Below are 14,500 nucleotides of genomic sequence, written 5' to 3'. Positions count from 1 at the left end.
GCCAAACAGTCACTCCTCATGCATGTTTAGTGCAAATCTGTCCATCGGTTTGGTCTGTAGGTGTGAGTACATTTTATAACGTTGTCTCCCTTGATGAAATGGCAGCAAACTTTGTATAATCATCCAGAGGTACTGTTTTTGCAAAGTTTGGTGAGAATTTGTCAAAAGTGCCAAAGTTATAAGCCACCCAAATAGTGCTCTTCCTATCTTCCTATGAGTTGAGCATCTTAACCATAACTGCACAGCTGTTACGGCAGGCTGTGTAATATATAAATTATATATATATATATATATATATATATATTTCCAGTGAATATACATATATATATATATATATATATATATATATATATATATATATATATATATATATATATATGTATATTCACTGGAAAAACTTTGTTAAAGGGACGTTATGGTTAAGTTGCACTAATAAAAACCTATGAAATTCCATAAAATTGTTGTTAAAAGGACGTTATGGTTACAAGCAAAATCGAAAAACCCCATGAAATTCACCAGTTATGGTAAGCTAAGCAACCATAACTCACGGCACCATCGTGCACTGCTAAGACTAACACCCAGGACATCAAAGATGCCATCACAAATATCATTGATGACATCACTGATGACATCACATGTCTGGCCCCTTCTCTTTTGTTCACTGCCATATCTAGGGCAGGTGGTTTTATTTACTGACAGTCAGAAAACTTAACTTTCAAAAGGTATTACATTTAAAGATATTGCTATTCTCACATGTTCTTACACTACTTTCCGTAGAATTTAATTAAATCTTATGATGTACATATATAGGGGAAGAAGCAGGCCTGAAACACAGCAATCATTTTTGTGCATGAATACAGTCATGTTCATTATACACAGTTGCTAATGATACTGCCTCTTGTTTGCTTACTTTACTCTCCATATGTAAGCCCCATATTTGTAAGGTTTGTAGTCTATTTATGTTTTGTGTGTATTAGCAGAAATATATAGTAAGTGATGCATTATTAGCTACATAGTACATGTTTCACAGTACGGAAAATTCTGATACAGAAGCATTCACCGTTTCTTTACATAACTTTTGAAAATTAGCACCTCTGTGGTGTATGCTGCAGCCAATACCTACATTTCTGTATGAGTAGGTTCATGTACTAGAAAGAACACTGCAATGGAATGTTCTTTAGAACACTACATTGCCTAATGTAGTATGTAGTTTATTACACATCTCGCGATAATCCCTGATTACATTCACAACCCCTTGTATAAAAGATAAATGCACATGTGATGCCATCAGTGATGTCATCAATGATATTTGTGATCTCATTTTTGATGTCCTGGGTGTTAGTCTTAGCAGTGGCACATGTTATGGTTGCTTAGCTTATCGTAACTGGTGAATTTCAGGGGTTTTTCGATTTTACTTGTAACCATAACGTCCTTTTAACAACATTTTTTAATGGAATTTCATAGGTTTTTATTAGTGTAACTTAACCATAACGTCCCTTTAACAAAGTTTTTTCAGTGAATTTCATGGGTTTTTATTAGTCCAACTTAACCATAACGTCCCTTTAACAACGTTTTTTCAGTGAATTTCATAGGTTTTTATTAGTGCAACTTAACCATAACGTCCCCTTAGCAAAGTTTTTTCATTGAATTTTATAGGTTTTTATTAGTGCAACTTAGCCATAACGTCCCTTTAACAAAGTTTTTCATTGAATTTCATAGGTTTTTATTAGTCCAACTTAACCATAACGTCCCTTTAACAACATTTTTTCAGTGAATTTCATGGGTTTTTACCAGTGCATGCTATTTTCCTACAACTTAGTAATATCATGCTTACCAAATATAACAATATTTGTGTTCAATTTACAAAGTGTCACCTTAAAACTCTGCCATTTCTCAGCTTCTAGAATCATTTTTAACACTTCTTTACACTTTCTGCAACTATTTCAACTAGTTTTGCATCCGTCTACGAACATCTGACTTCATTGTGGACCTTCCGGACGTGCCACATGATCATACACTAGCGCGCGGCATGATGATGTGTCCAAGAACCCGTCCACACTTCACAATAAGATCTGTCATTTGCGGACAGTTTGGAACTACATTTTCTACTGATCTAGGAACTTTCAACTTCAAAATTTCCCTTGCACACCTCCTACACCTTTTCGTACTCATTATTCATTACCAATCTAGTACACAATACATACTTGGAAGAATTTTATCAAAACTGCTATTTATCTTTAAAACGGCATCAGTTATTGCCATCCCTCCTCCCCAAGAGCCACCACCACCACCAGCTGGAGGACCTTCACAACAAAAAAAAACAATGAAGAGGACAAAGAAGTTGAGGTAGAGGAAGTGCCTACTTCTAGGACCAAGATCGAATCATGGTTGTGCGCCAGTTCTTTGCTACTGTTGGTAGTGTACCAAAGGCTAAAGCTACCAAAGTGAAATGCACTGAGTGTAATTTTGTACTCAGTCGCAGATTACCTGGACAGTACTCCTATGGGACCACCCGCATGCGCCGCCACACCAAATCAAATTACCGCAATGCTCTCAGAAAGGTTGTTCCTTTCTCAGCAAGTAGTAAGCTGCCTTCCTCCACCTCATGTTCTTTAACAAATACTGTAACCACACAGCCTGATGTCTGCGGGCATTGCTGCTTTATAAATAAATAAATAAATACGAAGGGCTACAGACTATTATCGTCCATTGCAGCCCCTGAAATGGGGGTTAAAGGCCATTAGCACCCCTGGTTCCCAAAGCAGGAACCCAGGGTGCTAAAACATAGATTTGTATTCCTATAGCTAGGAAGGAAAATCCTTTTCCAAGACAGCCAACAAAGAAAGAGAAGGCGGGGCTCTGTACACAGCCCCTCTTCCCTTGCCATGGCAGCCTGCAAAACCCTATGAACATATTACTACAAGCATTGTTTTTCCCTTTCAAACCTATCCTAACTTCGAATAACTTTACCACATAGCCGGTCGCAGGTAGGAATAGCCACTTTAACACCATTTTTTGTCCCTAGAGGTCATGGCTAGTAGCCAGATTGTCTGCTTCAGAACCTTATGCCATGACCCAATCTGGCAAATGCCCACGGCCACAGGCTATACCTCAGTCACCAAAGGTATATGACTATTTTTTGTACCTACATTATTACACTTGTCAAAAAAATAAAACACGGTCACATTTGCAAAACCATGCTTTAATGTCCTTGCCAATGCTCCACAAGAGTTTGCCCGAAACCCGCCCATGTTTTATTTTTTTTTAATTGTCAAAATATATTATACATACAATAGTCATATAACTTAGCGCCCCCTTGACAAAATCCATTCAGTCTTTACACAAACATTGAAGGTTGGGTGTATAATCTTTCTCAAAAATGTTGTCCACATTTGTCAAATAGCAACAAAGTTATAAGCCATCTAAAAATGTTGGGAACCCCCTCTTAATTCGCCCCCCTCTTGAGAAAATCCCACCAAACTTTAGAAAACCATTTATATCTAGATCCAAAATCGTTTTGCCAAATGTTGTGCAGATTCGTCAAATGACTCCACATTTATATGCCTTTACAATATTTTGGGACCCCCCCTCTAATTTTGCCCCCTTTTGACAGATTCCCACAAAACTATGCAAAACAATTCAGGGTTAGTTCTAGAATGAAATTGCAAAATTGCATGCAGTTTCACTGAGTGGTGCAAAAGTTATAAGCCATCCAAAAACTGCTTTTCCACAACCCTGTAATGCAGAAATAGGCACATATGTCCTAGGACATCTGAAGTGTACGCGAACACTACAGGACTGCCCCAGGGCATCTGGAGTGTTCGCGGACATTCGGGGGGTGAAACAACCTGTTTTTTGGCTTCTTATGGCCATGTCCCATCCCATCCTCACCCCCCCACCTCCCCAGAGATTGTTTGTTGAGTTTGACAAGTGAAATGCTGCTTTTTAAAAAAATGTTTTCACTGCACTGTCCGCGGACCCCCAAAAAGTCCATCAATCCAAGATGGCGGGCATTTCAGGAAAACCGACGCATTTCATGTTTTCCCACCAGCCAATCAGCGGCCGCACCCCGATGTCCGCGGACCACGCAAAAGTCCACACATTTTTCAGCCAATCAGAGGCCAGTCTGCGGACAGCACAGCCAATCAGAGGCCAGTCCACGGACCGAACAGGGAAGTGAGTCCGTGGAGCAGACATAGACATCACTAATTTTTTTGACTTACATTTTTGTCGTTTAAAAAAAACCTACTAGATGGATTTACACCAAATTAACAAAAGCACGCTTTCGGGACCAAGCCGCGGCTCCTGCCGCAAGTTTGGTGAAAGTCCGTCCAGCGGTTTGGGCTGTAGGCGTGAGCAAAGTTTTTTCCCACTAGGTCTATGGAAAAAAAAATGGAGACCCCTCCTATTATAACTTTGTCCCCCCTTGACCAAACCTCACCAAACTTTGCAAAAAAAATCAGAGTGGGCCATATACTTTTATTGCAAATTTGGTGAGGATTCGTCCAGGGGGGGCAAAGTTATAAGCTATCCAAAAAGTGCTCTTCCTATGGGATTGGCAACTTAACCATAACTACACAGCCACTACTGTCCCTGTGTAATACATGTATATATATGTATATATATAATATGTATTTCAATAAATACCAAAACACCAAATATGTTGTAATGTAAACTATTTCATTTCAATACCCACAGGTAACATTTTGGGGAATCAATGAAGGTATGCTATGTTTAGATGATAGAAATGTGGAAACATTTCAAATAAGGATGTTTTTCAAACTTCAGAAAATGAGAATAATACCATACTCTTGTTTTAATCAATCAGGGCCTGTCACGTATTCAGCTGAGTGCAGCAAAAGTTTTCATCGACTCTACCACAACACACGGGATTGTTCGACACCAGCCTGTAAGTCACATCTCTATCATTCATGTTTAAACCTTATCTGTAATACGTCTATGATCACTGCACCTGTGTAACAGAAGTTTCACAATGAAAGTGTGATGAAAGAAACTTTATATTTATTTTGAACACTGTTTGCATGTCTTCTTTCATTGGTATTCCCATTATCACATTAGTTACTTTTCTATTAGCATCCAATGTGTCAGATGAGCCTTCGGTGAATATGCAAAAGCTTCTATTAAACATTCTTCAAAGAAGGTCTTGGAGTAATCAATGCCCAATATGTGGAAAGGAGTCCTAAGTTGGTCAAAAGGAAGAGTGGATCCTGGAGAAGAACATGAGCCAAACATTGATTAGGGAATAGTGCACACCCAATGTTTACAACACTTTCAAAAACATATTGTTCTTACAATGCACAGTTGTCAGATTTGCTTTACTATCCCTTTTCAGACAGAGAGACCACGTAAAAGTGTTAGACAGCTGCCAGGGAGAGATAGAGAGAGAGAGAGAGAGAGAGAGAGAGAAAGAGAGAGAGAGAGAGAGAGAGAGAGAGAAAGAGAGAGAGAGAGAGAGAGAGAGAGAGAGAGAGAGAGAGAGAGAGAGAGAGAAATAAAGAATGAAATTGAAGGATTCAGAGAGACGATGGCGAGAAAAGAAAATGAGATGGATTCAGAGAAGAGAGAAAAGAAAGGCGAAAGAAAAAGAGAAGAAGCAAAAGAGACAGACTGATTAACACACAAGAAGGAAGAGAGAACACAAGAATGAGAATGAGAAGAAAGAGAGAAAAACATAGATCACAATCGCCTTTTTTCGATTTGCTACTAATGACCCATGGAATAATTGCCATCTATTAATTACCCTTTCTATAGTAATCAATCTGTCTACTTTTGATTCGTTAGTATCCAGAAAACCACACTAGAGACTGATTTATGAGATATAATATGTCAGTTTAAACAGGATATAAAGACAACTTAAAGCCAATTCTAAATGTCCCCCCAGATTCCATACCTTGATATAAACCTTTCGTGAAGTTTGTGAAAAACAGTTGGCAATCTACTGAAGCTTGTTCAAAGTCATGACACATTGTAGCAATGGGAGCTTGCAGTAAATTGGCAAAAGACAAAGATTGGGCCTCATTACACGGTAGGCGGTGGACCAAGGTGCTATTAGCACCTTGGTCCATGCCGGTAAAATACCGGCACCGCCTTGGAGGAAAGGGGAATTACCGCCCTATTCCAAGGTTGGCGGGGCGGTAATTCCCACTTCCCCCATTGCCCTTCCCCATTCCAATTTTTACCCCATAGGGCATAATGGGAATGGGGAAGGTGCTAATTACGGTACCGCAAATTGCGGTACCGTAATTAGCACCCTGGTCCCTTTGCGGGTTGGTTTTTAACGCCTGCTAAAAAGCAGGCGTTAAAGTACCAACCCGCAAAGGGACCTCGTAATCAGGCGGTAAGGGTTAACGGTCACCGGTACCGTTAACCCTTACCGCCTTCCGTGTAATGAGGCCCATTGTCTTTAACATTAACATACTCCATCACTTTGTGCATGGTATCTCTGATCTAAGTTGGCATATTTAATGAACAACCTTTAATTGTGATCTGAACTGAATGCATAACAATAATTTGAGCCAATCCACATATACCACAACGCTGCCCACCTAGTAGCCATTAATGGAAGTAAACCTCCAGTTCAGAGTCACATCAGCAGGGCATTGTGGCTATGTAAGTCCAAGTTCAAGTCTTTTGCTCCAGAAAATTGTCTTTGTCGTTCAGATCATATTTATAAAAATAACTTCACTGTGTCTTGCAAACTTTATCCATTTCTCTCCCTGGATCCTCCTTGTATCTTTTCCTTTTTTCCCAGGCGCCTGGAAACAATTTGTTATGGATATGGCATGACACACATGAAATGTAATTAAATAACAATGTACCATATTAACCAAGTATGTCCTTATTTACTAGCAACACAAAAACCTGAGGTCTCCCCTTTCTATTTACACAGTCTGCAAGGGCCCGGAATGAGGGTCAGTCAACAATCAACAAAAGCGATAGCCCTTGAAAAACATTTCTGTATTTAATCAGTAAAGGAACATATTAACTTCAAGACAGTACAGTAATACATATGTACTAAATCAAGGGAGCTTGTGAAAACTCTTCTAATGTCCACCAATTTTTAACACAAAATATAATAATGATGAATGAACATAGAGCCATATGCCCAGACAGAATTGTTCACAAACAAAAAAGGGGACATATCCAGGCCTGTGTTACTCTAATATAAACGTTATTATTGAATGACATATAACACACGCCACAACTACAAAGATTATGTTGCTAGGAGAACTTGTGGCATGTGATTCTCAAAATATTATATGTCTGTTTGGACTTTTCTGTATTGGTCAAATTAAATAAAAGTGAGGGTACAGTAGATGGAACCGTGGACAAACATTAGATGCATACATATGGAATGGCTAATTGCAAGAAACTTCAGTTAAAACAATCACAGCCTCAATCACATTTAATTTTTAGTAATTTCAAATGTTATCATCTCATGGAACGTATATTGCTACAAAGAGTATCTTATTTGATAAAATTCTTAGGAAAAGTATACCCACGAATATTACATTAGGAATTGGATATGTCATGTTTCTTTATCATCAAAACTGGATATGGCCATCACAGAGTGTTTTATCAGTCTGGAACATTTTTGTTTCCATCACCTGCATATGTTGATAAATGAGCTTGATAAATCATTGAGAACATCCAGAGTCACACAGAGATTGCATTTCCAATTAAAACATTTTAAATAGTTTCTGAAAATGTGTTCATTCTCATGGCTAAATTTCTGCACCATGACATGTGGAATATTTTTCTATTTGTAGTTGTTTTTTTGATTAGTAATCCAATGAAGAGTGTTTGCATTTTATGCTACACAATGTATGTATTCATGATGAAGATAAGTGTCACAAAAAGGAAATCAGCAAAGTGATCAATGATCAGGTGCTGATAGTGTTTTGGTTCATGACAGCACAGTTTTAGAACACAAACACGTTCTTAAAAATAAACTATGTTGATACTAAATGGCATTAAATAGTATAATCTCTGTTCAGATGTGCAGGAGCTGCTTCACAAACAATTTACTTTGAGTAACTCTAACCTACCCTTCACCTACACCTTGAGAAGTCTATTAGATGCAGAAAACAACTCAGACTTATTCCTGATTTAATAGCATTATGTCAGGAGTATGTTTTCAGAAGTAAACCAGAGTTACTCAGAGTTAATTCTTTTAGGAACTGAAGATCCCTCTGAAGACTTACGTCAACGGTAAGTCAGAATTACTCATAGTGAGGTCTTTGTGAATGAGACCCCTCCGATTTCATTCAGTGTTTTGGATGTCAAAACAGTAATGACAGATGTATTTTATGTGCAATATCATGTTTGCATTCTGCAGTAATTCCAACTTGTAATTATATTATGTTTTTTTCTAGATTACAAAAGGTGTGCAAGGTTACTAACGAGGTTAGCGAAGAGCCCAATGTGCACTCAGTCCTAGGATATTAGGTTTGTAAGTCTATATCATTTACATATGATTTTCGTTTTGGTCATATTGTTTTTTTTATTGTGGATTTCTATAATCTACTGTGTTTTTTAAATGAAAAGGACACAGATGGATATTTAATGCAATACTTGGCTAGAGCAGTGATGAGTTTCAATTCGTTTTCAAGTACTCTGAAAATATATGTGCCACAGGTGAATGTTCTGAAGTTGCCTACAGGAATAGATGATTAATGTATCACTTGCTGTTTAGTTTAAAGTCATTGTTAAGTGACTTTAGTTCTTGCTGCACTACATGGCGTCTTCTTTATAATTCTATGGGTGCCTACTCTAATGTTAGTTTTCTTTTCAAGGTCATAACAGAAGTGTGTCCATGCACATGCAGCATCTTTAGAAGCCTGCACCATTTTTGGCATGGAAAAAGCAATGCCTGCTCTACTGTACTAGGGTCTGCCACAGTCCTAAAACAAGTTGATTTAAAACAACGTCAGTTTCATGTTAAAAGCAATGTTTTGTTGGACTCTCCTCAATGTTTCTTTACTCCCAAACATGGCCCTATGTCTTCTCTGGTCAACGTCTGGGATGATATTTTGTCTGATGATGGGGTATTTTGCATGTTCATACTCCTTCATCTGTAGGCTTAAATCAGCACTGTTAATCACTTAAGTCTTAAGGAATGGCATGAGCAGATAGCTGCATGTTCAACATGGCTTCAAGACTTTCTGGTTAGCAGTCAACAATGAAATATTAATAGAGGTTCTTCAGTTATTAAGATGCCGGGTCCCCTAAAGAGTTCCTGAGGGCTACCTCGTCAATTCTGTCAAATATATATGCACAATATCAACTTAAAGTTCAATTGTGGCAAAAGTATAATTCTTCTTTCTCCAAAGCATCTTCTCAAGGAGACAACCTGATTTCACCCCCATTTAGTCCCCTCCCTTTCACTTTCTTCAGAACTTCTATTACCATATCTATGAAAGCAAATAACTATGTTGTCAAACATTGCAATTGGTGCTCACGAATCCAATTGCAGCCTGTACAATGGATCCCTATCAGGTCCGCCTGCTTGATGTTGGGGCATAAATCCGGAATACCCATATCTATGAAAGCAAATAACTATGTTGTCAAACATTGCAAGTGGTGCTCACGAATCCAATTGCAGCCTGTACAATGGATCCCTATCAGGTCCGCCTGCTTGATGTTGGTGCATAAATCGGGAATACCCCATAGGGATCACCAGTAGTTGTGCCGACATGAAAATCCATGCTGGAGCAAATGCTGCAGCATTTGTATGGCGAAAAGGAGGAGGGTGACGTAAATGCAAGTTGTGTTCAGACTCTCTTCTTTGAAATAAAAATGAATGAAAATGTGGCGTGGGATGATTGAAAGGTATAAAGCCTTGTATGCCTTTCAATAACATTATGCCACTGACAAACATGAGCCCCTTTAAGTCACAACACATTTAAGCTTTCAGTGTTGGATCACCTCAAAAACTAGTTTTCCATATACATTTTGAGATGCTTACCTGCTGCATGTGGCTCAAATTCTCTGGATCTGGCCTGGCGTGGCCAGCAGGCAGAATACATTGTAAATGCTAACTTGCAACTGCATACTACTTCTGGAAGAACGATAGGTGTGGGTGAGTCTTAAAGTGACAAACACACACCTCATTTGTCAATCTGTTGTCACCATCCCTGTCTTCCAAAAACTAGAAAATGCAATTGTTGACACACTGTGATTGACATTTTAGAACTATCTTATGACTAGTGATTTCATATTGTTTGTGCAGATATTTGATTTGTTTTAAAAATGTGTTCTTTAAATGATCTATTACTCTCATGAATATATATCTCCATGTATATGTGGCAATCGTATGACGTTCTTTCATCGTCAGGCATTTCAAAGCCTGCAGTTTAAACGTGATTGACAGTTCATCACATTTTTTGGGTGGGGGTGGGAAAGGGCAGATAAGTGGTTGGGGGGGTTGGGTATAGATAAAAATAGGTGCAGGAGGTGGGCATTTGGGGGCAGACCCCCCAAACAAAAAAATAGATGAACTGTCAAACAAGTTTAAATTGCAGGCTTTGAAATGCCTGACGATGAAATGACATAGAACCGTGGCAATGTCTTCTGCCTAGACTCAGCTGCCAGGGGGTGACTCGGGAGGCCAGGACCCACCATTCACTAGATGATGTGGGGAATGGGTATCGTATGGATAGGATTACCTGATCTACCTCACAGCACAGAAATTAGATGGTAGGGAATTGCCACATTAGAACCTCTTCTCCCTTAAGAGGGATATTCAATACTATACAAGTTTAATTTTGTAGGCCCTTTATATGTAGACCCAACACAATGTCCGTATTCACCAGACTTTGAAAATCCTGCCTGAGAAATGCTTACCATATATACTCTATGTGGCAAAGAGGAGGTGGAGCAGAGCAAAGTTCTGCCGGATCTGCTCCTCACTCCTGGCATATGTGGGGGAATCCAGTAAGCAAAATGATGGATTCACCGATATAAGCTCGATCTATGGTGCCTGGCCAAGCCGGGAAAGTCATTTAAACACACCTGAAGCAATTACACACAGCCCCACTAGCCAATCTCCATTGTGAGACAATTATGCGCCCCAGGTGTCACACCTTATTTACAATAGTGCCCAATGGGAATGAGGACACATGGGGAGAGAACATTTAGTGGTGGGATGTTAGAGTAACAGAACACCTAGCAGATAAAGGGCAGAGGTGCAGAAGGGCACTTTGAAACAAAATGTACTTGATGTATAAGCACAATCAATCAATCAATCAATCAATAAATAAATAAAATAAGGAGGGCAAGGTGCAAGGGAAGGTTAATGTGCAGAATGGGTGGATTGTGCATGAAACGTTAGAGGTACAAAGAGCGTGAATATCAAGGAGGATGGGAGAGAATATAAGAAGTTGTAGGAGGATAAAAATCAAGGTGGAGGAGAGAGAAATGAAGAGGTTGCAGATACAGGAGAGGTAGAAGAAGAAGTTGAAGGAGGTGAAGACATGCAGAGAATGGAGGAGAGGGGGAGAGGGGGAGAGACATTTTAAAGAGAGAGAAGCATCTTAAGAGAGGATAGTGTGGTGGAGAAGATGCAAGTAGGAAGAAATAGTATCTGGAGGAGGGGGAAGAAATAGCAACTAAAGAAGGAGGATCGTGGGATGGTGCTCGAGGGCCACTGGAAGGGCCAGGGCCAGTGAAAGGCAGCAGGTATTTTAGGAGAGGGGTGGCGGCATCAAGCGAGTCAGGTGGTGCTGAGGGTGACATGATGTCCTAGGTGTTGAGAAGAAGAGACTCCTTGAACAGGTGGGTCTTGAGTTCTTTTCTGAATTGTAGGAACATAGGGGCAAGTCTAATGCTGATGGGGAGGGGGTTACATAGTTGTGGGGTGTGGGCAGAGAAGGCTTGTTTTCTGGTCCTTTCCTTTTTGCAGCAGCGGATTTCAAGTCTGCACGTATCCTTGCTTCTGGTGATGTGCTGTCCACCGGAGATGCTGAGTATCTCCGTGAGGTAGCTGGGTGACTTGAGGGCATCTGCCTTACAAATGGTGCAGCAAGAATTGAAGGTGATTTGTGCCAGTTAAGGTCGATGAGGGCAGGGGTGATGTGGTCCCATCTGCGTAGACCCTTGAAGGGGAATGCGTCCACATGTAGGACACTTTCTAGGGGCACAAGGGAGAACAATGGGAGAACTTTGTGGAGTGCATTGCCTCCATCAAGGTCGTATAGGACCAGTGCTTCAACAGTAGATCTAAAGCAGTGCGGAGGGAAGAAGGGATTTACTTTTCCACAGAAGGGAGGGCTGATAACAAGCTGACTGTGTTTTCTTAGCTATGTTTGTCTTGAAGGAGTGGTGTTTGTCAAAGAGAAACCCAAGGGACTTGACACAGGAGGTGAACTCGGGTGTGAAGCCCTGAGGGTTAATCGTTGTTAGCCAGGTCTGTATGTCAGGGTGTTCATTGTGGTTGGTGAGGAGTAGGAATTTGGTCTTGGATGGGTTGAACTTCAAGTATGCACTGGACATCCAAGACTTGATCAGGCAGAGGCAGGATTTGAGCCTGTGGATGTCCTTGATGGATTTGATCTTAAGGTATAGTTGTGTGTCATCAGCATATTGGTGGATGTGTATGTTGTGTGTGGCTCCATGTACAGATTTAAGATCACGGGGGAGAAGATGGAACCCTGCAGGACTTCACAGGTGACAGGTAGCATTGGCGATCTAGATGAGTACATCTGAACAAACATCTGGTGGTTGGTGAGGTAGGACTTGGACCAGCCAACAAAAAGGTTGCTGAACCAAATGCATTGATGTACGGTATCTGTGAGCAACTGGCAGTCTATTGTGCTCCAAGGCAGCCCCGAGGTCCAATAGAACCAGGAGGGAGGGGTGGACTTTGTAAAGGATGTTGATTGCGGTGTTGTGTACTTGTATGGTTGCCATCTCTGTGCTGCATCTGGGTCTGAACCGGGATTGGTAGGTTTGGAGGAGATTGTTGGTGTCGGTGTGTTGCGGCAGTTGCTTGGCTACCACCAGGAAGGGAAGATGGGTGAAGGGGCGATAGTTACATAGGTTGTCGGGATCCAGAGTGGGATTCTTTAGTAGAGGTAGGATTTACCAAATCTGTATGGTCGATGGGAAGGTGCCTAGAGTTAGGGAGCTGCTGATGATCTCCATGTAGGGAAGGAGACCATCTGTGGGGATGTTCTTGAGAATGGATGTTGGGAATATATTGTCTGTGTACAATGTTGCTTTGAGATGGACTAGGATTTCTACCAGTCCTCTGTAAAGAGTGTCTTGAATATTGACCAGGGTGTGGAGATTTTCGTGATGAGGGACGTGAGGTGATCTGTGGGTGTAGAGCTAGTGTCTATGTTCTGGTGAATCTTGTTGATTTTGTCACTGAAGAAGGTGTTGATGGTGGTGGATGTTTTGATGGAATGTTGTATGGCAGGGTCGGGTATTGGGTTCATGCAATGCTTAACCGCTTTCAAGAGGGCTCTGCTTTTGTTGTCAGCTTCTGCTATGGTGTTCTGATAGTAGGAGGTCTTGGCTGTGTGATTAATTGTCAGTGGGTTTCTCAGAATTCCTTGAGGAGCTCGAGATCGGATGCTCTCCTGGTGCAGCACCAGGTTTTCTCTTGTTTCCTCATGACTCTTTTGCTGAGGTTAAGTTCTTGTGTTTACCAGGATGCTGATGGTTTCGGTTTGCAGGTGCGTTGTTTCAGAGGCACGTGTCCTAGAGATCTTCCTGTCCTACCTCTGCTCTGAGCAACACTTTGGGACTTGCAACAACAGAGCCTGAGGCTTCAGTACAAATACCTGCAATGCCTGTGCAGCGCTGTCATATCTGTGGGCTTCAGGAAGAAACCAACCAGTGACCCAGTCATCACTCATCAGAGCAACTATGTACCTGGAGACTACAAGTGACACAGTGGAGAGACCCAGGGATACTTATGGAGGAACAAACAAACACATTTGGGGATAATCCATGAGTTTCCTTCTACATTGGGTCAAATGTGCTTGTGTTATCCATTCTGAAAACCTTTTTGCAGCATTCAACATTGTCGACCATGACACATTAATAGATGGACTTAAATTGGTAGCACAGGTCTCAGACAAGGCTTTCAATTGGTTCAGTTCCTTCCTGCCTGATCGCTGGCAACAGGTGAAGATTGGGGGTTCCTGTCAGACTCCCTTCCTCAGAGGTGTGGCATCCGGGGCTCGTCACTGCTGCTGTTCAATCTATAAATGCACAAGAAAAAGTGGAACACTGATTTTGTACACCTAACAGTCAAGTCTTTTTGGGATAAGTATGGTGAATGGTTGTCTAAACTTGCGGTGCAGCGGACAGTAGTGCCATCCGAGCACAAGGTGGAGGGTAAATAACAAGGAATAAAAATGTCCTAGGGAATAAGGACCCTTGCGTCCCCTGCACATCACTATACTGAAATACAGTCAAAACGTATACACAATCTGTAAGTGATAGGGTCACAACAAAATCTCTGAAAAAT

The 14,500-nt window shown here is 40.7% G+C and overlaps 1 protein-coding gene across 3 annotated transcripts in view; it reads left to right on the top strand.

Annotated features, from left to right (window-relative positions):
• The window catches only part of ALKAL1 (ALK and LTK ligand 1), a 475,589-nt gene that overhangs the window by 420,327 nt on the left and 40,762 nt on the right, over positions 1-14,500 (top strand). For 2 of the 3 annotated variants that reach the window (XM_069621039.1, XM_069621038.1), the window contains 2 exons: positions 4,829-4,909; positions 8,397-8,469. In XM_069621039.1, coding sequence (XP_069477140.1) covers positions 4,829-4,909; positions 8,397-8,461 — 146 coding nt within the window. In that variant the 3' untranslated portion in view covers positions 8,462-8,469. Of the gene's footprint in view, positions 1-4,828; positions 4,910-8,396; positions 8,474-14,500 lie in introns of all 3 variants that reach the window. The other variant, XM_069621040.1, reaches the window with a different exon arrangement.

Source organism: Ambystoma mexicanum, chromosome 5q (assembly GCF_040938575.1).
Source record: "Ambystoma mexicanum isolate Mex_15411 chromosome 5q, UKY_AmexF1_1, whole genome shotgun sequence".
Classification (NCBI taxonomy): Eukaryota; Metazoa; Chordata; class Amphibia; order Caudata; family Ambystomatidae; genus Ambystoma; species Ambystoma mexicanum.
The sequence above is the reverse complement of the archived record's forward strand: the minus strand, read 5'-3'. Positions and strand labels throughout refer to the sequence as shown.